Source organism: Scyliorhinus canicula, chromosome 8, assembly GCF_902713615.1.
Source record: "Scyliorhinus canicula chromosome 8, sScyCan1.1, whole genome shotgun sequence".
NCBI lineage: Eukaryota > Metazoa > Chordata > Chondrichthyes > Carcharhiniformes > Scyliorhinidae > Scyliorhinus > Scyliorhinus canicula.
The window spans coordinates 29,879,408-29,900,989 of NC_052153.1; the positions used below are offsets into that span (position 1 = coordinate 29,879,408).

The window sequence follows — 21,582 nt, forward strand, 5'->3', positions numbered from 1 at the left end:
GTCATCCTCCTTGTCTAACCTGGAATTTTTCCTGTGCTTGTGGTATTGCTTCTGTATGGCATCCACCTTGAAAACTGGTTTGCTTGTTTGTTGTGGAGCAGATATGAATTTGTGAGATTTGTTGTTATGCCATGTGATGTTTGTACCCTTGACATTGTTTTGGACTGTGCTGTTACATTATCCTTCATGTGCAGCCTTGCACCATGTTGTACAGGTCATTGTTTCATTGTTGTTGTTTCTGTCTTTGTTGTTTTCATTGTTGTTGTATTTGTCGTGCTTGGTGTTTGTTTTTGTTGTTGCTCGTTATTTTTGTAGTGCTTTTTGTTTCTGTTGTTGTCTTTGTTATGCTTCTTGTTGTTGTTTTTGTTTTTTTGGTCGTTGTTCTTGTTGCGCTCAATGACTGTTCCGTATTGATAATTTGAGTCATTCTCAAAGTTATTGGTATCAATGTTCTTTGTGGTATCTGATGTTTCATTAAGAGTTTCTTCTTGAGGATCGTGAGAATGATCTGATGTTGCATTGAACTTGATGACATCAGTCATTTGTGGTTGATGTGATTCCTCGGTGCTCGTCTTCTGGAGTCATTTCTGCTTGATTTGCTTCATCATTGGTATCTTGGTGCTGTGCTTTTGAAGTCAATGTCATCAAGATTTCAGTTTCTTGTGGGTTGTCAAGAGTGGATGAGGTTTTAATTGATGTAGTCTCACTGGACTCAGGAGTAGTTTCACCTTGATTGTTGGGTGCTTCTGTACAGACGAGCTGAGATCTGTCAATCTCGCTGACTGTGATCATTGTGTCACTATTCATACATTCAGTGGTTGGATATGCATCGTCTTCTTGTTCATGTGTGCTGGTTAGACTTGCATAGTCCTTTTGTTCTTCTCATTAGCTTGGTAGACTTTCCTAGTCTGTTTCTGGTTGCTCAGATAAGGTGGATAGACTATCATGGTCTTGTTCATGCATGGAATTCGCTAGGGAGTCTTGAGTTGCTTCCATTTTGGAGTCTGTCAACGAGCTCTCTGTGGAGGCTTGCGTCGCTCTCTCTGCGGAGTTTTTCATCGCTCCGTGTGTGGAGTCATGTAGTGGTTCTCTCTGTGGAGTCAATCTGGGCTCTCTCACTGGAGTCGAACAGTACTCGCTGTGTGGCGTCATTTTCTTCTTGGGTATCTGACACGTTGTTGTCATCCAATGTATCGACGATCTGCCATTGCATCATGGTATTGGATTCATCTACCATGAGTAGAGTCATGTTGAGCTTTTCAACCGTGTCGCTGATGCTATGATTAGCATACCCGAATAACTGAGCTATGTCTGAGTGTATTTTTCGATAAACAAATCATCTTTTCCGTTTCGGATTTGATATTGTGCTTATCATGTTCAATGAACAAATCATTTTCTTTGGTTTCGGATTTGTCATTGTGCTCTTCACTTTGGGTGGGGCAAACTGCTTGTTCCAGGGTGCTACGAAAGTTATTTTGGTACAAGCTCAGGCAATGTTGTGCATTTTGAGGTAAAAAAATTGTGTTTGGTAGCTGTAAAAGTCTTGTTTGTGATTTTCAGGCATTTCCCCTTTAAGTGGGTGTGGTCCGAGTCTTCTGACATCATAACGCTCTTCTAACATCATTTTCCTTTACTGCGTGCTTTTTCATTTAACTGTGCATGCGCAACTTCCACATGCGCATATCCACCTTGGAACTGTGCGCTCTTTTGTTCAACTGCGCATGCCCAACTTGCGCATGTGCAGAATGATCTGCGATCAAAACGTCTTTTTTCAACTGTGCGGTTTCCTGCGCATGCGCAGAAGCAGATTTGGGTCTTGTTTAACGGGCCGTTTAAAATGTGCTCAGACGCCATTTTAATGGCGTGGAGAAGAACCTTTTCGGCATTCTTTCTTGGTAAAGACTTAATGTTATTGATTTCTTGCAATCTGCACTTTTCAAACGCGATTTCCAGCGTTAAACCTTTCTGTTCTAACAATGATTGTTTGAGATTCGCATCACTCGTTCCCTATGCAATTTGGTCTCCGAGCATTGAATGTCTTAAAGCAGCATTGTTACTGGTGTTACAGTCATCATCAAATTTTTTGAGTATTACTTCTAATTTAGTGTTGTCTTCACCTTTCAAGTAATTAAAGCAGTTATGGATTTCTATAGCTTCATGTCCTACTAGCAACAGTGCTATTTTCGTTTCTTCCGAGGCCGTGCTCGAATCATTAGCTACAATATATAGTTTGAAAGTTTGTTGAAACATTTTCCATCTGTGACTTAAATTACCGGTTGTTTTCAACTGCGGTAGAGTTCCAATGAGTTTCACTGACTCAGCGAAGTCTCCCCACGTCGAATGTCCGGCACGAGTTTTCTTCTGTTTTCAATCTTTCTTTGTCTGCATCTTGTGTAATCTTCTAGTAAGCGTTCTGAAGTCTCCTGGTACCATGTAGTATTCCTTGTGTCTGAATTAAACTTGTAGTCTTACAGTTGAAGTAGATGCTTTATTGTGCGAGTTCCTCCAGCACTTTTGTATGTTACTTCTGAGCTGTCTGTCTGTGTCCTGCTCACCAGCTGCTGTTCTTGCGGCAGCAGGGTAGCAGGGGCAGCAGGGTAGCATGGTGGTTAGCATAAATGCTTCACAGCTCCAGGGTCCCAGGTTCGATTCCCGGCTGGGTCACTGTCTGTGTGGAGTCTGCACGTCCTCCCCCTGTGTGCGTGGGTTTCCTCCGGGTGCTCCGGTTTCCTCCCACAGTCCAAAGATGTGCGGGTTAGGTGGATTGGCCATGCTAAATTGCCCGCAGTGTCCTAATAAAAGTAAGGTTAGGGGGGGGTTGTTGGGTTACGGGTATAGGGTGGATACGTGGGTTTGAGTAGGGTGATCATGGCTCGGCACAACATTGAGGGCCGAAGGGCCTGTTCTGTGCTGTACTGTTCTATGTTCTCTGTGAAGAGTGCCCCTTGACTTCCTGTTTGTTTATTATATACATCTCTGGTGCTCCCTCTAGTGGTGACTTAGTTGCAGTGTATTTACATTAACACCTTGTGTATATACACTGATACAGGTCACTACAGTCCTAACCGATTGTCGGTCTCTCTCCTCCAAAATGTTTGCTGGTGTGGATCCGGCGGAGGCTGCGCTCACTATACTAGTGACAACCAAGGCGAGCAGACGCCAGAGACAGCAGTAACGCCGACACATGGTGGAGGTGGCACTACATGTGCAGGCGGTCGCCACACACACTGAAGACCCAATCGGGCATTAGGCTGAGGAGGGAGCCAGAAGGGGAGGCCAGCAATGGCCCAAGGTGTACAGGCATCCTTGGTCCTGCCACAAAATGACAGACAGCATATGCTGCACAAAACTGCTTCCCAACAGAGAGATAGTGTGATATCTGTGCCACATCCTCATGGACGTGGCAACCCATGAAGGAGGACAATAGCTGCTCCCATTAGCTCTGAAGGTCACTGCGGCCCAAAACCTTTATGCCACCAGGTCAATCCGGGACTCAAGCCGTGACCTATGTGGCAGCACGGCAGCACATTGGTTAGCACAGTTGCTTCACAGCTCCAGGATCCCAGGTTCGTTTCCGATTTGGGTCACTGTCTGTGCGGAGTCTGCATGGTCTCCCCGTGTCTGCGTGGGTTTCCTCCCACAGTCCAAAGTTGTGCAGGCTAGGTGAAGTTGCCATGTTAAATTGCCCTTAATGTCCAAAAAAAAGGTTAGGTGTGAGTAGGGTGCTCATTCCAAGGGCAAGGGCAGACTCGATGGGCCAAATGGCCTCCTACTGAACTGTAAATTCTATCCCGCAGGCATTCGCCCACAGGTGTACTCTGGGGCTGGTTTAGCTCACTGGGCTAAATCGCTGGCTTTTAAAGCAGACCAAGCAGGCCAGCAGCACGGTTCGATTCCCGTACCAGCCTCCCCGGACAGGCGCCGGAATGTGGTGACTAGGGGCTTTTCACAGTAACTTAATTGAAGCCTACTCGTGACAATAAGCGATTTTCATTTCATTATCATTTAATTTCACCCGAGAGATGACGGATGCTCTACATACCTGGGCATCAGACTATGTCGTCTTCAACCTGGACCAGTCCCACTAAGATACCTGGGTATCAGAATCTGCCGCCATATTGGGATGGCCCAGATCTAGGGGATGATCGATGACATACACGTTGCCCTGCGAGCTCCAGGGAATCAGTGAGTACCGTGTATTAACAGGAAGAAGTTCCATTCCCTGAATGTTCAGATTGTGTGCAACCACCACCTCTGAATCATGCATGTGTGTGTCTGTACATATGTGTGGCTACTAGAGCAGGTCAGAGGCTGGAAATTCTGTGGTGAGTGACTTGCCTTCCGACTCCACAAAACCTTCCCACACTTACAAGGCACAGGTCAGCGTGTGGTGAACTATTCCTCACTTGCCTGGATGCGGAGATGTATTAACAAAAAATACCAAATATTATGGGCAAAAAAGTGATGACCAATAAAAACAAAAGAAAAAATGTTCCCCTTCAGCTTGGACACACCTCATTAGTGAAACAATCATCATCACAAAATAAAGACAGAAAAATTACACCAAACAGAACCATATTCGGTGAGGTTGTGTGAGAAGATTGGGAGAATGCAGGAAATAGGTTCAATATAGCAACGCGTCATAAAATTGTTACATTACCTAAATTTTTGTCTCCAACATAACCAGCAATCGTTATGCCTAGTCCATGAACATCTTTTGTAAGCTCCACATCGAATACTTCACCATCAACATCCTGAGAGCCAACTGGTTCAGGCTAATTAAAACAAAACATCTTAAGTAGAATATTTATGCTATATTCTCTAGTCCAACTAGTTTCACCTTTCCCAAATAAAAATAATTATGGAGACCAGATGAAAAACCCTGCATTCACTAAAAATCTGATATTAAAATAAAAATTGCGAGAAATACTCAGCAGACCTATTAGCGCCTGCGGAGAGAGAGAAATAGTCCGCCTTTCAGGTCAGTGACCTTTCATCAGAACAAAATGAGCACTACTGAATGGTAGGTTTAAGAGTTCTAATGAAAGATCACCGACCTGAAATATGAACTTTATTACTCTGTCTATAGATACTGCAGACCTGCTGAGTATTTCTAACAATTTCTACTTTTATTTAGATCAGTGTCAAGAAAAATTGTCCTGTGTATACTAATGTGGGACACAGCAAACTCCCTCCTCCAAATTATTTTTTTGAAGTATAGCTACTTGCATTGGTTTTATTCTTCTAGGCTGCATATCGTGTTTCATTTGTCAGTATCAATTTAGCTATTCGCCAGAATTTTATTCGCACCATGATCGGCAGCCGTGCCTTTTCTCTCAAAACTCTATCTCTCTACCCCCCTCATTTCGCTTTCCTCCTCATTTAAGATGAAAGTTAAAACCAACCTCATTAGCCAACCTGATAGTCATCTGCTCTAATACCTTCCTTTAATGGTTCAGTGCCAAATTCTGTTTGATAATACCCTTATGGAGCAACTTGGAATGCCTTGTATTAAAGGGGTGAGAGAATTTCATGTTATTGAATGCGCTCAGAGTAACTGGTCGTCCAGTTTTTGTAGCAGGGAAACATCTGGTCTCCCTAACTGGACCACTTCCAATGGCAGGACTGAGACGAGGAACTCATCACAGTTGTCAAACATAGTAATTTTAGTACATTTTTAAATTAGCTTCCAACTATTCTCAGCAAAGTGTGGATAAAGGTCTTACAAATCATTTATTAGTTATGTAATTAGTTTACTCAAAGTGAACAACCTTGGGCCTTCAGCAATTAGAGTACATATACATCAATGTGTCCACAATAGATCAACTCCTATGGCTTTCATCCTTGCACAAAATAGATTATGTGCCAAAAATGATTTTAAACAAATGTACTCAAAGGAAATAAAAACAAAATTGCTGGAAGCACAGCAGGTCTGGGAGCATCTGTGGACAGAAAGACAGAGTCGATGACTCACGTCGGAGATCTTTCATTGGAATTGGGAGTGCTTAGAGATAGAATAGTTTTTAAAAGGCAGTGAAAAGTGGGAGTGGAGGAAAGATCAAATGGGAAGGTCTGTGATAGGGTGGAAGGCAGTAAAACATTACATACCTAAAGGGAAAAGCAGGCAAGGCAAATATACATGACAATAGGACAAGAAAAAAAAAGTGCAAATCGGAATGCAGAATTGGCATCAACAACATTGTGCAAAGAACAAAAGAGCAGAGGTTATGGTCTGAACTCAACATTAAGAGTCCAGAAGGCCTAATCAAAAGATAAGGTGCGGTTTGCCTTTGAATCCCAATGCAACCTCAAGGAACCTCCCCCCCACATTTCCCTACATTGTTTAAAATCTACTACACCTCTGAGCACTCCCAGTTCTGACAAAGGATAACCGACCCAAAACATTAACTATTTCTCTCTGCATGGTTGTCGCCAGTCCTGTTGAGTACTTCCAGCATTTTGTGTTCTTATTTCAGATTGCCAACATTCATAGTACTTTTGTTGTGAGTTTAGGCAAATTTAAGTTAAACTTCTCTCAAATTTAGAGTCAATGCATTCTATTGTGATTGAAAGCTTGTTGGGTAAAATGTATTTTGCCCGCAGAAGACCATTAACTAGAAAATATTTTTCTCACTCTTTGTTCTGAAGAAAACCAGATGCAGTACTTGCCTCTTCAGCCACAGGAGGTACTGATGGTAAAGCAGGAAGTCCTTGAGGGGCAGCAGGCAGGGAGTCTTCAACGGCTCCTCTAGCAATCACCAATTTGACTCGATTCCCACACTGCCTCAGCACCTGAGCCACTTGCTCACTACCCATTCCATGGAGGTCTGTGTCACTTATCTTTAGAATATGGTCACCACTTTGAAGTCGTCCATCCTTTAATCATAAATGGAGAATAATATTATGTGTGATGAAGACTCTCCCAAACAATCCATTACAAGCTTTGTTTTTTTCCAGCTTGTTCAGGATCTTTAATGTTTTTTTGTCTACATTAATATTGGTGATATGAAATATACTAAAAGCCAGATAAACACCTTGAAATGGGTGCCTTCTGGAAGGATTCAAGGAACAGATAAACACTTCATATGAGTTTACTATAATTAAAATGAAAGGCAAAAGCAATAATTCTATGATCATCTATGATCTGAAACCAGGAGGCATTTAAACAGCTGAATTAATACCTGCAAGCCGAGGGTAGATGTTAGCTGCAAAATCTTGCTAAGAAATAAGAATATGAAAATTCATGAATATGAAAGCCATATAACTCTGGGAGACAGGAGAAAAGGGCACACTAAACACTAAACATGAGGAGAAATGACAATAAAGGCAGACACAAGAAAAAAATGCACTAAAACTGAAAAATACATCAGGAGAAATCTATTATGCCAATAATCGCGTTCCGCATGACATGTACCGGCCTTGAAGACACATGTAAACAAGGTCCTCTCTGCTAACAGCTTAAACTTTCTTACTGGAGGGGGCGGGGCGCGGTTAGCTGAGTTGACTAGATGACTAGCGCGTGGATCGGATGAACACCAAAAGCAGAGAATTCGATCCACATTCTCATTGAGGTAGACTGGGAACCTGACCCTTCGCCCTATCCATAAAAAGAAAACATGGCACTTGCCGTGGCTCAGTGAATAAGTGCAAAGGATCTGCCTTTGGGCAGAGTTCAAGAAGAAAAAAATTGACAGTAACAGAACTAAAGTATGAAATAATTTTTTTGAATGTTAACATTTTAGATATATACCGTAATAACGAATAGACGGTACAGCTGACAGCCTGCAGCAATTTTTAAATATGCTTCACAAAAGGAATATGCATCCTGGAATTGTAGCAGACAATATGATGTGCATGACATTGCCCCTGTTCTATTTATTAAATATAAACATTTTGCAAAATCGATAGATATTCAGTCAGCAATAATCTGGAGGAAGAGGTTCTAAGTAGCTCCAGTCACAAACTCCTATGAAGAGGAGTCCCATTGCAATCATTGGCTGTAAGAGCATCAACTGAGAGAGAGTTAATGAAGCTGAAGTAGTAACATTAGATTCACATGTCATTCAATTGAGTATTTTTCTCACACTCAGATTTACCTGGAACGCAGTGCTTAAAGGTAGCTCCTTGAGGCCACGTTTTAACATTTGTTTTTGTCTCAAGAAAGAACAGATTGCTTTCACAGGCAGAGTCCTAAAACAGTCAGCAACTTATAGTGTCTCCGCCCAGTATTATCCAAAAGGAAAATTTGAGGACACACGGAACAATTCACAATGCACAGATCAGAAAAGCCAGTGGTGAAAGAGAGACAGGAACTGAAGTAGGCCATTCAGCCCCCGTCAAGCCTGCTGCACCGTTCTATTGAAATATAGCTGATTAGTCCTCCATGGGAAAATTGGACTAAGATTTAGGTGGCCACAGTATGTTCAGGGACTTGAAAAGAAAAGCAGGCTGGAAATGGAGTGGTATTTTGATGAATCTGTAGCTCTAGAATCATAGAATTCCTTCAGAACAGGAGTCCATTCAGCCCATCGAGTCACACTGACCAAGGTTTTGCAAGGGTAGCTAGTTCAAAGATGGGTTTTTGAAGAGGGGTCTGATGATGGCAGATTTGAAAGGGCGTACCCATGGATAGGAAATTATTAACAATGTCAGTTAACATGGGCGGAAACTGCAATTTACTGAAAAGAGGGCTTAAAGAGCAAAAGGTGGGTCTCATGGACATGATGAGCACACAGAGGGTATGAGAAGATTTAGAAGAGAATTTATGTAACGGTCAGTGTTCAAGGCTAAGGTGGAGAGGAAACTTGGAGGTGGCTTGGTTTGGTGAGCAAGAGGTAACTACCTGTACACGTAGTCTCAATTATAGTGACCAAAAAAATCTATGAGCTCCTCGCATTTGTTTTTGGTGGTTAGAAGGAACGGGGAAAAAAGATTTAAGGAGATGGCTGGTAATGGAAAAAAGATGTGGGTATTTTTCATTCCAGGATGATCCAGGAATAATGAGCAGTTTTGGCAGAGGAGAGCTGAGCCTAATAGTGCTTGCGGAGGTCCAGCCAGATATGGTGATGTATGGTTTAATTAGGTGTATGCCATAAATGTTCAAAATTGCATCCCTCTGATCTAAGGGAACGAAGATGAAGGCAAAGAGGAACAACGAGGGTAGGATAGAAGAAGGATTTTACTGAAGATGAAGGCATCAAAAGTGCAGGCAACAGAGTGACTGAGTGGTAGCCACAGAAGTCTTGCTGTGAACAGAAGGTCAAAGCCTAGACAGTTGGAAATCTGAAAGTGTCATTTGTAAATCATTTGGGGGAAGAGCTTTTTTTAATCAAACAGATACAGATGAGGGCTGAATGGCAAATACAAGTCATGAGGGATAAAATAATTGATTAGATATGTCTGCTATTGAGATGGTGAGAGGTCACTGGAGCTGGTACGATTGAGGATGAGAGTATAAATATGGGTAGGAGAATTTATGTGGGCAGAGAGGTTAAGGGAGGACAGGCAGGCAGAGAACTCAGAGGAAAAAGGGCAAAATGAGTAAAGGGTGGAGAAAAAAAAAGGATGAAAAGATACTGAGTGCCAAGAATATAAAGCGGTACAGTTATCTTTATGGAAAACCTGCTTTGGGGCTCAGTGGCAGTAGAAAACAAGGATTCTGAAGGAGGGCTGAGACAACTAGGTGAAGTGCTTAAAGGAGAAAAAATATCATGGCAGTAGGGAGGACAGATAGATAGGCCCAGCTTGCTGCTCATAAGAAAGCAACAACACATCAATAGTCCCTTGGAGAATGTTGAAAGAGGCAATGAAGGACACTGTAAGATTATCCAAGAGAGAGTAAAGATTGGAATGTCAGCAGAGGAGTAGAAAGAAGAGTGATTATAAAGGGTTAGGATAAGGATCGGGGGTGACAGTGTGGTGTTGGGAAATATATGTGAAAGGCAGAAGTGAAAAAAGGCCTGACTGGATAATGCAAGATAAGGAGATAGGTGAGAAAGGCCCAACGAGTGGTAAAGAGAGAAGAAAAAGAAACAAAAATAATAGGCTTGGAGTGGTGGGCAAAATGTACAAGCAAATGGGCATGGAAACTCGTTACACATGCATGACGAAGATTAGGAAAGCTAGATTTTGGTTGCAAATGGAGAATAGGGAGAAGAAAATATGAAAGAGTCTGAAGTTAAAAGTCAGAGACCTTGTTGAGGGATGAAGTTAACTTGATGATAAGTCAGTACTCTTTGCTCCAGTTATGTTTGGCAGTTATCACTTTCACCATGTTGTTCCACCAAATTTTCTGATCTTTGAATTCCATGGGAAGTCCTCGTTGCAAAATGAATTATGCTGATTGCAGTTACATGAGAAACTAGGGTGCTGTACCAATTTATCAATCCAGATTTGTCAAGCACAGCTTCACAGTCCCAAGGTATATTCAATAATTCTTTGGTGTATCAGTGCTCTTCATTTCCTGATGATCTACATGTTAGTTTCATGACTTCAGATGCCATACTGCCACTCTTCCTTTCCCCTTCAAACAAAGGTGCCAAAAATGAAAGTCTTAAAATCTGACAGAGGTTCTTTTTGTCTAGATGTCGCAGTGCAGAGGGAGGCAAGTTGCACGACTCCACATTTGAAAATGTTTGCACATAAAACACTTATGTTAATAAATATTTGTCAAACATCAATACCATTTGCCTACTCTCCAAAAGAGGCAGATAAACAATATAAAACACCAGGAGTCAGATAAAACTGAACAACAGCTTGTTTTTAACTTCCTATGAGAAGATTGTGATTTCTTTCAGCTAAAACTACCTTAATGAGCAAGGATCTTGATAGTTTTGACAGATGGCCAAGTTTTCCAAACTATGTAGATCTGTGCTGCAGCTGCCAAAGAACCTTCATTTTATTTAAAGATCAAATATAGGAACATATAATCAGGAGTACATTTAACACCACAAGACTATAAGACACAAAACATAGGAGCAGAATTAGACCACTCGAGTCTGCTCCGCCATTCAATGATGGCTGATATTTTTCTCATCCCCATTCTCCTGCCTTCTCCCCATAACCCCTGATCCCCTTATTAATCAAGAACCTATCTATCTCTGTCTTAAAGACACTCAGTGATTTGGCCTCCACAGCCTTCTGCGACAAACAGTTCCGTGGACTTACCACCCTCTGGCTGAAGAAATTCCTCCTCATCTCTGTTTTAAAGGATCATCCATTTGTCTGAGATTGTATCCTCTGCTTCTAACTTTTCCTATAAGTGCAAACATCCTCTCCACGTCCGCTCTATCCAGACCATACAGTATCCTTCAAGTTTCAATAAAATCCCCTCTCATCCTTCTAAACACCAACGAGTTCAGATTCAGAGTCCTCAAAACGTTCCTTCCTCACACGACAAGCTCTTTATTCCAGGGATTATTCTCGTGAACCTCCTCGGGACCCTTTCCAGAGACCCTTTCCAGGGCCAGCACATCCTTCCTTACTCCAGTACTCCAAATGGGGTCTGATCAGAGCTTTATAGAGCCTCATTAACGTTAACATTGCATTTGCCTTCCTAACTGCTGACTGAACCTGCAGGTTAACCTAAAGAGAATTGTAGAGACATTGGTGATGATCTTTCAGGAATTACAGGAGGCAGGAAGGGTCCCAGAGGACAGGAAAGTGTCTAATGTAACGCCTTTGTTTAAGGGAGGGAGGCAGAAGACGGGAAATTATAGTCTGGTTAGCCGACTTCGGTCATCGGTAAGATTTTAGAGCCCGTTATTAAAGATGAGATTCCAAAGAGAATCGTGAACAAGGACTCCCAAGTCCCTTTCTGATTTCCTAAACATTTCCCCATTTAGAAAATAGTCTATGCCTCCATTTCTCCTTCCAAAGTGCATAAGAGCTCACACTTTTCCACATTGTATTCCATCTGCCACTTCTTTGCCCACTCTCCTAGCCTGTCCAAGTTCTTCTGCAGCCCACCTGCTTCCTCAATACTATCTGTTCCTCTACAGATCTTTGTATCATCTGCAAATTTAGCAACATTGCCTTCAGTTCCTTCTTCCAGATCATTCGTGTATATTGTGAAAAGTTGTGGTCCGAGCACCGACCCGAGGTACACCACTAGTCACCGGCTGTCATCCTGAAAAAGATCCCTTTATCCACACTCTCTGCCTTCTGTCAGTAAGCCAATCCTCTATCCATGCAAGGATCTTACCCTTAACACCATGGGTCCTTAACTTATTTAAGTCTCCTATGCGGCACCTTGTCAAAGGCCTTATGGAAATCTAAATAAATCAGGTCCACTGGTTTTCCTTTGCCTAACATCCTTGTTACTTCCTTAAAGAACTGTAACAGATTTGTCAGACATGACCTCCCCTTGATGAAGCTGTGCTTACTCAGTCCTATTTTACCATGCACTTCCAAATACTCTGCGATCTCATCTTTAATAACGGGCTCCAAAATCTTACCGATGACCGAAGACCGGCTAACCAGACTATAATTTCCCGTCTTCTGCCTCCCTCCCTTCTTAAACAAGGGTGTTGCATTAGTCACTTTCCAGTCCTCTGGGACCCTTCCTGCCTCCAGTGATTCCTAAAAGATCATCACCAATGCCTCCACAATCTCCTCAGCTATCTCTTTTAGAACCCTGGCATGTAGACCATTCGGTCCAGGTGATTTATCCACCTTCAGACCTTTCAGTTTCCCCAGAACCTTCTCCTTAGTAATAGTCACTGCACTCACCTCTGCCCCATTCACCTTTGTCCCTGGTTCTCCTGCAGCTCTGGCATCCCACTGGTGTCTTCCACTGTGAAGACTGATGCAAAGTAACTATTCAGTTCATCTGCCATTTATTTGTTTCCTGTTATTACTTCTCCAGCCACATTTTCCAGTGGTCCAATGTCTATTTTTGCTTCTCCCGTACCTTTGATATATTGAAAAACACTCTTTCTATCTTCCTTTATATTACTAGCTAGCTTGCACACATACTTCACCTTCTCCCCCCTATTGCTTTTTTAGTTGTCCTCTGCTCGCTTTTGAAGGCTTCCCAATCCTCTGGCTTCCCACTAATCCTCGCCATTGTGTATGCTTTTTCTTTTATGCTGTCCTTGACTTCCCTCGTCAGCCATGGATGTCTTGTCCTCCACTTAGCATCTTTCTTCCTCCTTGGAATGAATTTCTGTTGTGCCTCCCGAATAACCCCCAAAAACTCCTGGCATTGCTGTTCCACTGTCTTCCCTGCTAGGTTCCTCAACTCAGCTCCTCCCTCATGTCTTTGTAGTTACCCTTATTTAATTGTAATACCGTTACATCTGAATGCAGCTTCTCGCTCTCAAACTGCAGGGTAAATTTTATCATATTGTGGTCACTGCTCCCTAAGGGTTCCTTCACCTTAAGTTCCCTAATCAAATCTGCCTCATTACACATCACCAAATCCAGAATTAACTGTTCCCTAGGAGGCTCTGTCACAAACTGCTTCAAAAATCCATCTCTTAGACATTCCACAAATTCCTTTTCTTGGGATCCACTACCAACCTAATTTTCCCAGTCCACCTGCGTATTGAAATCTCCCATGATTATTGTAATATTGCCTTTTTTACATGCCTTTTCTATCTCCTGATTTATTTTGTGCCCCACATCCTCACTACTGCTCGGGGCCCTGTACATAACTCCCATCAGGGTCTTTTTACCTTTGCGATTCCTCAACTCTACCCACAAGAGATTCAATGCCTTCTGATCCTATAACACTCCTTGCTTATCGATTTAACTTCATTCCTTACAAACAATGCAACCCCGCCCCCTTTGCCCATTTGCCTGTCCTTCCGATAGGACACATATCCTTGGATATTTAGATCCCAGCCCTGATCCCCTTGCAGCCACATCTCTGTGATGCTCACATCGTACTAGCCAATTTCAATGTGCGCAACAAGCTCATTTACCTTGTTCCGTATACTGCACGCATTTAGGTACAACACATTCAATCCTGCATTGACCACCTCCCTTGTCACCTTTTTTGCTCGACTTGAGGATGATGTTTTCTTTTATTTCGGTTCTCTATTTTCCCTTGAGTTATTATACCTTCTAAGTTCACATTCTGGTTCCCATCCCCCTGCCATACTAGTTTAAATCCTCTCGAGTGAATTTAGCAAACCTCCCAGCCAGGATATCAGTGCCCCTCCAGTTTAGATGCAACCCGTCCTTCTTGTACAGGTCCCACCTGCCCCATAAGAGATCCCAATGGTCCACAAATCTGAAACCCCCCCCCTCCTACACCACCAGTTTAGCCACATGTTTAGCTGCACTATCCTCCTATTTCTAGCCTCACTGGCATGTGGCACGGGGAGTAATCCTGAGATTACAACCCTAGAGGTCCTGCTTTTTAGCTTACTGCCGAAGTCCCTGAACTCCTTCTGCAGGACCTCTGGCTGTTCACCCTCCCCCTTCAGGATGTCCTGTGTTCATTCTTGACCCTGGCAACAGGGAGGCAACATACCATCCTGGAGTCTCTTTCATGCCCACAGAAGCGTCCATCTGTGCCCCTTACTATAGAGTCCCCGCTAACCACCGCTCACCTGCACTTTGCCCTCCACTGCTGAGCAACAGAGCTAGTTGTGGTGCCACTGTTCTGGTTGCTGTTGTTTTCCCCTGTTAGGTTATCCCCCTCAACAGTATCCAAAACGGTATACCTGTTAGACAGGGGGACAGCGACAGAGGATTCCTGCGCTGACTGCCTGCCCTTTCTAGCGGTCACCCATCTGTCTGCCTGCACCTTGGGTGTGACCACATCTCTATAACTCCTATCTATGACGCTTTCCGTCACCTGCATGCTCCCAAATGCATCCAACTGCTGCTCCAACTGAACCCCGCGGTCTGTGAGGAGCTGCCATTGGTTACACTTGCTGTCGATGTAGTCAACGGGAATGCTGGAAGCGTCACAGATCTGCCACATCTCTCAATTGGAGCACTGCACCCTGCTGAGTGACATTTAAGCACTAGTTAATAAATACTTGAATTATTGTTAGATTGAGTTACAATTACCTATATGGCCCTGACGCTACATTTTTACTAAATGCTGAATACTAATCTCTGCCCTCAGGTTTAGCTACTCCTCTACCTAGTTTATTGCTAAGTTTTAATTCGGTTTTTTTTCAATGTTATTTTTTTCAAACTTAACTGATTCCTACCACCCAATGTGATGTCACTTCAGTTTATCCCCCCCACAATTTGAAAGGGTATTTGCATCACTTACCTTCCCATGATACATTCAGGATCTCTCCCTGCAGATTAGCAGTTACAAAGCCAGAAGAAGAAAACAAATCAAAAAGGGAAAAAGCAGCTCCTCCCACTCTGCACCGAATTACCACACTGCTCCAAATTGCCAAGCTCCAATTCCCGCTCTGGCAGTCTCTCACTCAGAATGTCTCTCACTCAGAATGTCTCTACTTCACCGTGCGCAAAGCTTAATGAGTGTCTGCTTTTTTGCCTGTCTCTTTTATAAAACTCAGCTAAACTAAGATGACTCTCACTACTTGAGCTTCAAACAGAAGAATGCAATTTACACTTTTTGCCACTAATCAGGCTTCAGGTGACTCAGATTACTGCCACTCAGCAATTAGGAGTGGGGGCAGCTTCAGCCAATCAACATTAAGCTAGACACTGAACTTTTAACTGAAAAACAGGACAATTAAATTGAACTCTTACCTCTCGATTATCTCACTGCATCAAATTACCAAGTTCCAATTCCCACCCTGGCTGTCTCGACTTCACCATGCGCAAAGTTTACGGTGGGATGACGGAACTCTCATATGAGGAGAGACTAAGTCGGTTAAGATTATATTCATTGGATTTTAGAAGAGTGAGAAGAGATTGCATAGAAATGTATAAAGTTCTAACAGGATTAGATAGGTTAGATTCAGAAAGAATATTCCCGATGGTGGGGAGTCCAGAAATAGGGGTAATAGATTGAGGATAAGGGGTAAACCATTTAGGACTGAGGTGAGGATAAATTTCTTCACCCAGAGAATGGTGAATCTGTGGAATTCACTACCACAAAAGGTAGTTGAGGCCAAAACGTTCTGCAATTTCAAGAAGGAGCTAGATATCGCTCTTGGGGCAAAAGGGATCTGGGGTGGAAGGTTGGATCAGACTATTGAACTTGATAATCAGCCATGATCATAATGAGTTGTTGAACAGGCTCGAAGGGCCAAATGGCCTCCTCCTGCTTCTATTTTCTATGTATGTTTCTATGTATGCTCCTTCGGCAAGGATTTTTCAAAACAAACCTATCTGTGTGACAAACATGTTTGATGCTGATCGGTAACCAAAATAAACGCCACACTCAGGTTTACTGAACAGCTTGATATCTCACTAGAGATTACATCAGTAATTATAAAATGGATTATTCAAGATATTTTACATGGAATTACATTTTATATCAACTTTGAATGTGCCACATTTGCCAATCCTAAAATAAGTAGTAATTTTTTACTCCTTAACATTGCATTAATCTTCAATGGAACAAGGTAATATTTTCAACATTCTGTTTCATTCACTGTTGAAGTACAAGCACAATCTAGGACTGCACAGTTAAAGGAATCTGCAACGAATGCATTCATCACTCGGCAAAATACATTTGTGACCAGTAGAATTTGTTTGCATTCATCATTCTCTTCATCCTCTTCCTCAGAATTCCCTTGGTCATGTATCATTTCAAGAACCCTGCCTCTTCACTTTGGACAGTTTACCACTTAAAAATGTTAAATGCGGAGTCAACAATTATGTGTTCCTTGGGCATTCCTGGAATTCACTGACCTGTTTTTGCTGTTCTGATTTTGTCTTTTTCTACACGAGCTAGATCTGCAAAAGGTACTTTTAACCTCATTCTGTCCATCTTTAATGCTACCATAGTACTTCTGTCGATGTAGTGTCTGGACCATTTTTAAATCTGACAATTATTGAGACTTCTATTCTTGGTATCACTATGGAATTTCACATTTGCTCCACAAAGGGCAAAAATAATTATTGGTTCATCAGGTATTTTTTCCAAGGTAGCAGACATCTGATCCAACATGGTCTCCTTCTCCAAATATCCTGAGAATCAGTAGCCTGTTCACGTCAGATGCATGTGCACAATCCAATAACTTAAGTGCTAAGACCAATTCAGGGATCCTCATACAAAATGTCTTCAATCTTGTATTCAATCCGTTAAAATCTATGATATATTCTATTATGAACTGACCATCTATTTTCCACAATCCATCAAATTCTGATGATATCTCATAGGTAAGTTACAGATTATCTTTCTTGCATATTTCATCCAAGAACTCAAATAGAGGGCGCAAACCTTCATCACTATCCAAATGATGGGAATCCATCTCACAAAATACTTGAATTCTGATTTTACATCTTGAAGGAAGCGGCAACGTCAAGGCCATACATTGACTGAGACAAACCCTACTCTGTAGATCCATTTTAATCAGTAGCCATGGAAACTTCTACATAAATGCAAGACTTTATGTATTTTTTCCTCCAATAGTTATGTGGTTCAGAATCCAAGAACATTAGAAGGTAACCATATCCCAACACTTTGCACTTATTTTCTGTTATTTTCCACAATTGGCCACGAGAATTTTAAGTTTTTTTTCAGTTTGTAACTTTTACCAGTTTATACACACCACATAGACAACGGAATACAATATATAATTAATAAAGGTGCTGTCTTTCGGATGTGATGTAGAACTGAAGCGCTGTCTGCTCTCTCAGATTCCATTATATTCGGAAGAACAACAAAGAGCTATCTCCGTTGTCCTGGCTAATATTTAACCCTCAATCAACATCTCACTGCTTTTACAACAGTGACTACATCAAAAGTTCTTCATTGGCTATAAAGTTTTTTTGGGAAGACCTGAAGCCTTTCTTTCCAGAGTGTTTGATTCCATATTACAGTTGTTGCTCCTTTAAATAGCAGGGTTTATATCATACTGAATTCCAACATCACCTACCAAATATTTTTCAACCACACTCTCCATCCAAATTAATTGTGGGGTCAGCATTGTTAAAATTTCAAGCCTTCCATCCCACTTCTGCAGAAAAACAATAACTAAAAAATGCTCCTCAGCTGTGCTCCTATGAAAAGGCACCAAGAACATAATTTAATGTCAACAGACCTGCAGGGAGCGAGGAGGCAGGTAGCAAGTCAGAAACCATTTATTCTATCAGTGGGCTTTGTCACGGTTCACGCGTTCACACTCCAGCTATTAGAATCTCTCTTCTGGCTTTCCCAAAATAACAGACTCTGGGCTTGATCACAAACCACATTCCGTGAATGAAGGATGGGCAGCACGGTAACCCTAACCCTAACTCGATCAGTTGCTTCACAGCTCCAGGGTCCTAGGTTCTATTCCTGGCTTGGGTCACTGTCTGTGCGGAGTCTGCACGTTCTCCCTGTGTCTGCGTGTGTTTTCTCTGGGTGCTCTGGTTTCCTTCCACAGTCCAAAGATGTGCAGGGTTAGGTGCATTGGCCATGCTAAATTGTCCTTAGGTTAGGTGGGGTTACGGGGATAGAGTGGGGGTGTGAGCTTAATTAGGGTGCTCTTTCCAAGAGCCGGTGCAGACTCGATGGGCCGAATGGCCTCCTTCTGCACTGTAAATTCCATGAACTATGATGTCTGTGCAAGGAGGCAGCGGGAGCCAGAAATAATACCCAAAATAAACTGCTGTGTCTGAAAGTAGAATGTCAGTAGCAGGAGTGTGATGTTCAGGATGCAGAGTGTCACTAGCTAGGCCATCATTTTTATTGCTGATCCCTAATTGTCCTTGGGAAGGAGTGGTGAAACATCTCTTGAACCATTGCAGCCCATGTGGTGCAAGTTCACACACAGTGATATTAGGGAGGAAGTTCCAGGATCTTTACACAACAACAGTTAAGGAATGCTAATATAATTCCAAGTCAGGATGGAGAGAAACTTGCAGCTGGTCGTGTTCCCATGCATCTGCTGCCCTTATCTTTCTTGGTGGTAGAGCTTGGAAGGTGCTGTCGAAGGAGGCTTGGTGAATTTCTGCAATGCATCTTGTAAATGACACACTTCTCGCTTGTAGTGTGGGGGGAGTGGATGTTGGTGGTGGGGTATGGAATGCAAATCAAGTGGGCTACTTTCCTGGATGGTGTCCACAGGAATGTTGGAACAGAGATGAACTTCCAAGAAGTTAGCAATGGACTGCTGTAAAAGCCTGCGCTCTCTAAGGCACTATTGTTCCATTATGTTGAAGAATTTTGTTCTCTAACAGTATACCCTCTGTTAGAGGTATCACTGCCTTCAAATTAGAATACTGTGTCCATCTGGATGTGCTGCGACATAGAATCATAGAATCCCTACAGTGCAGAAGGAAGCCATTCAACCCAATCGAGTCTATACCAACCCTTCAAATGAGTACTCTACCCATGTCTACCCGCCCTATCCCCATAACCGAACCTGCACATTCCTGGACCCTACAGTGCAGAAGGAAGCCATTCAGTCCATCGAGTCTGCACTGACCCTTCAAATGAACACTCTGCCTACGTCCACCCCGCTCTTTCCCCAGAACCTAACCTGCACTTCCCTGGAAACTCGGGAGCAATTTAGCATGGCTAATCCAATTAACCTACACATCTGTGGATTGTGGGAGGAGGCCGGAGCATGGAGGAACCCCACATAGACACGGGTAGAATGTACAAACTCCACACAGACAGTAACACTAGGCCAGAAATGAACCCTGATGCTGTGATGCAGTAGCGCTGATCACTGAGCCACCGTGCGGAGCCATGTCGCTGCAAGGTAGGAACCTTTTGTTGGTGTTGTTGCTGTTCCCAGTGGTGCTGGGATACAGCTATTGGTAGAGCTCTTGGTGCTGCTGGTGTTCGTTGTTGCTCCTGTTGTTTCTTATCAGAGGTCAATGCTACAGCTGTATAGGCTGTTCTCATGCTGCAGTGAAGACTGGGAGCAGGAAAACTTAGATAGAGGCAAGTAAATTCCAAGGTAGGTAAGACTGCTTCCAAAAATTGAAAATTACCTTCCAAACAGTGTAAATCCTATCGACATAAACCAAGTCACTAAGGATGGCTACAAGCTATGTAATTTCACAAGGCTTTCCAGCACCGGTATCATTGTTCAGTGAGCCTGCACTGTGCATTCTTGCCTTGCTGATTCATGCCAGCTCTGGAAACCCATACATTGGCTGTTAAACCCAGAATGCCATATTTAATACTCAGTCCACTGACACTTTGAATATATTAAATTGCATACCCGACAGCTACTGGTAGCCTGCAAACCCATCCAGCTTAAACTTGCAGGGTTCCCAAACAGGTGCCATTTTGGGGCTTTATCTCTCCTTCTCCTACCGAATTCCATCTCTTGGAAGTTAAAAGTTCTGTCCTATGTGTCAGTGGACGTTTTACCCTCCGACCACACCACAAAAGTGAACAGCACTGATGAAATGTCATTTTGAGTAAAACAACTAACAGTATTTCTAGCCCCTTACCAGGTCAGCGACTCCTCCAGGTAAAATAGTCTTCACAACAACACCAGTTGTTCTTCCACCTACTATTCCAAATCCCAAACCAGAGCCATCGTTTACCAGCTCAATAGTTTCAACAATCTGCCAATGGACCTGTTGGGGATAAAAATAATCTGCAATACTTGCATTTTGAATACAACCCCATGCCACTGCTCGAAATATACAAGCAAGAATATAAAGTAGATAACACGACACCTACCTATCATAATGAATTCAAATATACCTCTCTGAAAAACACACTTATAGAACGCACCACTTCAGGTTCATTGGGGCAAATAGTTGACATTATAGTCTCATAGACATGGTAAGGCAGAGCAGCAGAAATATAAAACATCTAACCTAAGTGATGCAATAACCCTGATGCCAGTACCATGCAACCAAATTGTACAACTTCATAAAATATCTATGTGAATTGATATTTTTGAGAGTATACTATCTAAAAATAAAATGCAGTCAAGTCACCTGTTGGAGGAGGAAGCGGGAAGTGAATCATGGAGGCAGAGAAAAAGAGCTGAGCAATGTTGCAGAAGTGAAAGAAAGTGGTCTTAGCAACAGTCAATGACAAGGAGACGTGTAAGATCAAAGAGTACACCAAGATTCTGCATCTTCTAACTCGGGTGGTAGCAGGAATGAGGGATGATTGCAAGATCTCATCTAGCAAAAGCTCAAGAGGGCGGTTTTGGCTTTGTCGACATAAAGCTGGAGAGAATGCTGGCCCATTCATGTCCTGTTGCTACAAGAGCAGTTGCAATTATACCAACATCTTCTGAATTTACAAAAGTGATGTTACTATGATTGGATGTTATTTGCATACATGCAAAAGGTAACCACATACACCCTGTGAACAAGAGAGGACCAAGAGGACCCTTGGTACAATGGTTGCTGTATAGAAGATGTACAAGCAGAACCAGGAGATAGTACTGCTATAGAAGTACACAACAGGGAGGAAACGCTGAGAACAACACAATGATCAAAGTGTCAAAGATGAGAAAGAGGTCAAAGAGAAAGAGGCCACACTAACAGAATGTCATTTGTGACATTGAC

The 21,582-nt window shown here is 42.5% G+C and overlaps 1 protein-coding gene across 12 annotated transcripts in view; it reads right to left on the bottom strand.

Annotated features, from left to right (window-relative positions):
- LOC119970168 (multiple PDZ domain protein) overlaps positions 1–21,582 on the bottom strand; it is a 416,554-nt gene that overhangs the window by 323,967 nt on the left and 71,005 nt on the right. For all 12 annotated transcript variants that reach the window (XM_038804325.1, XM_038804326.1, XM_038804336.1 and 9 more), the window contains exons 7-9: positions 20,503–20,631; positions 6,670–6,876; positions 4,661–4,775 (exon numbers count right to left, since the gene is read on the bottom strand). In XM_038804325.1, coding sequence (XP_038660253.1) covers positions 4,661–4,775; positions 6,670–6,876; positions 20,503–20,631 — 451 coding nt within the window. The remainder of the gene's footprint in view (positions 1–4,660; positions 4,776–6,669; positions 6,877–20,502; positions 20,632–21,582) is intronic.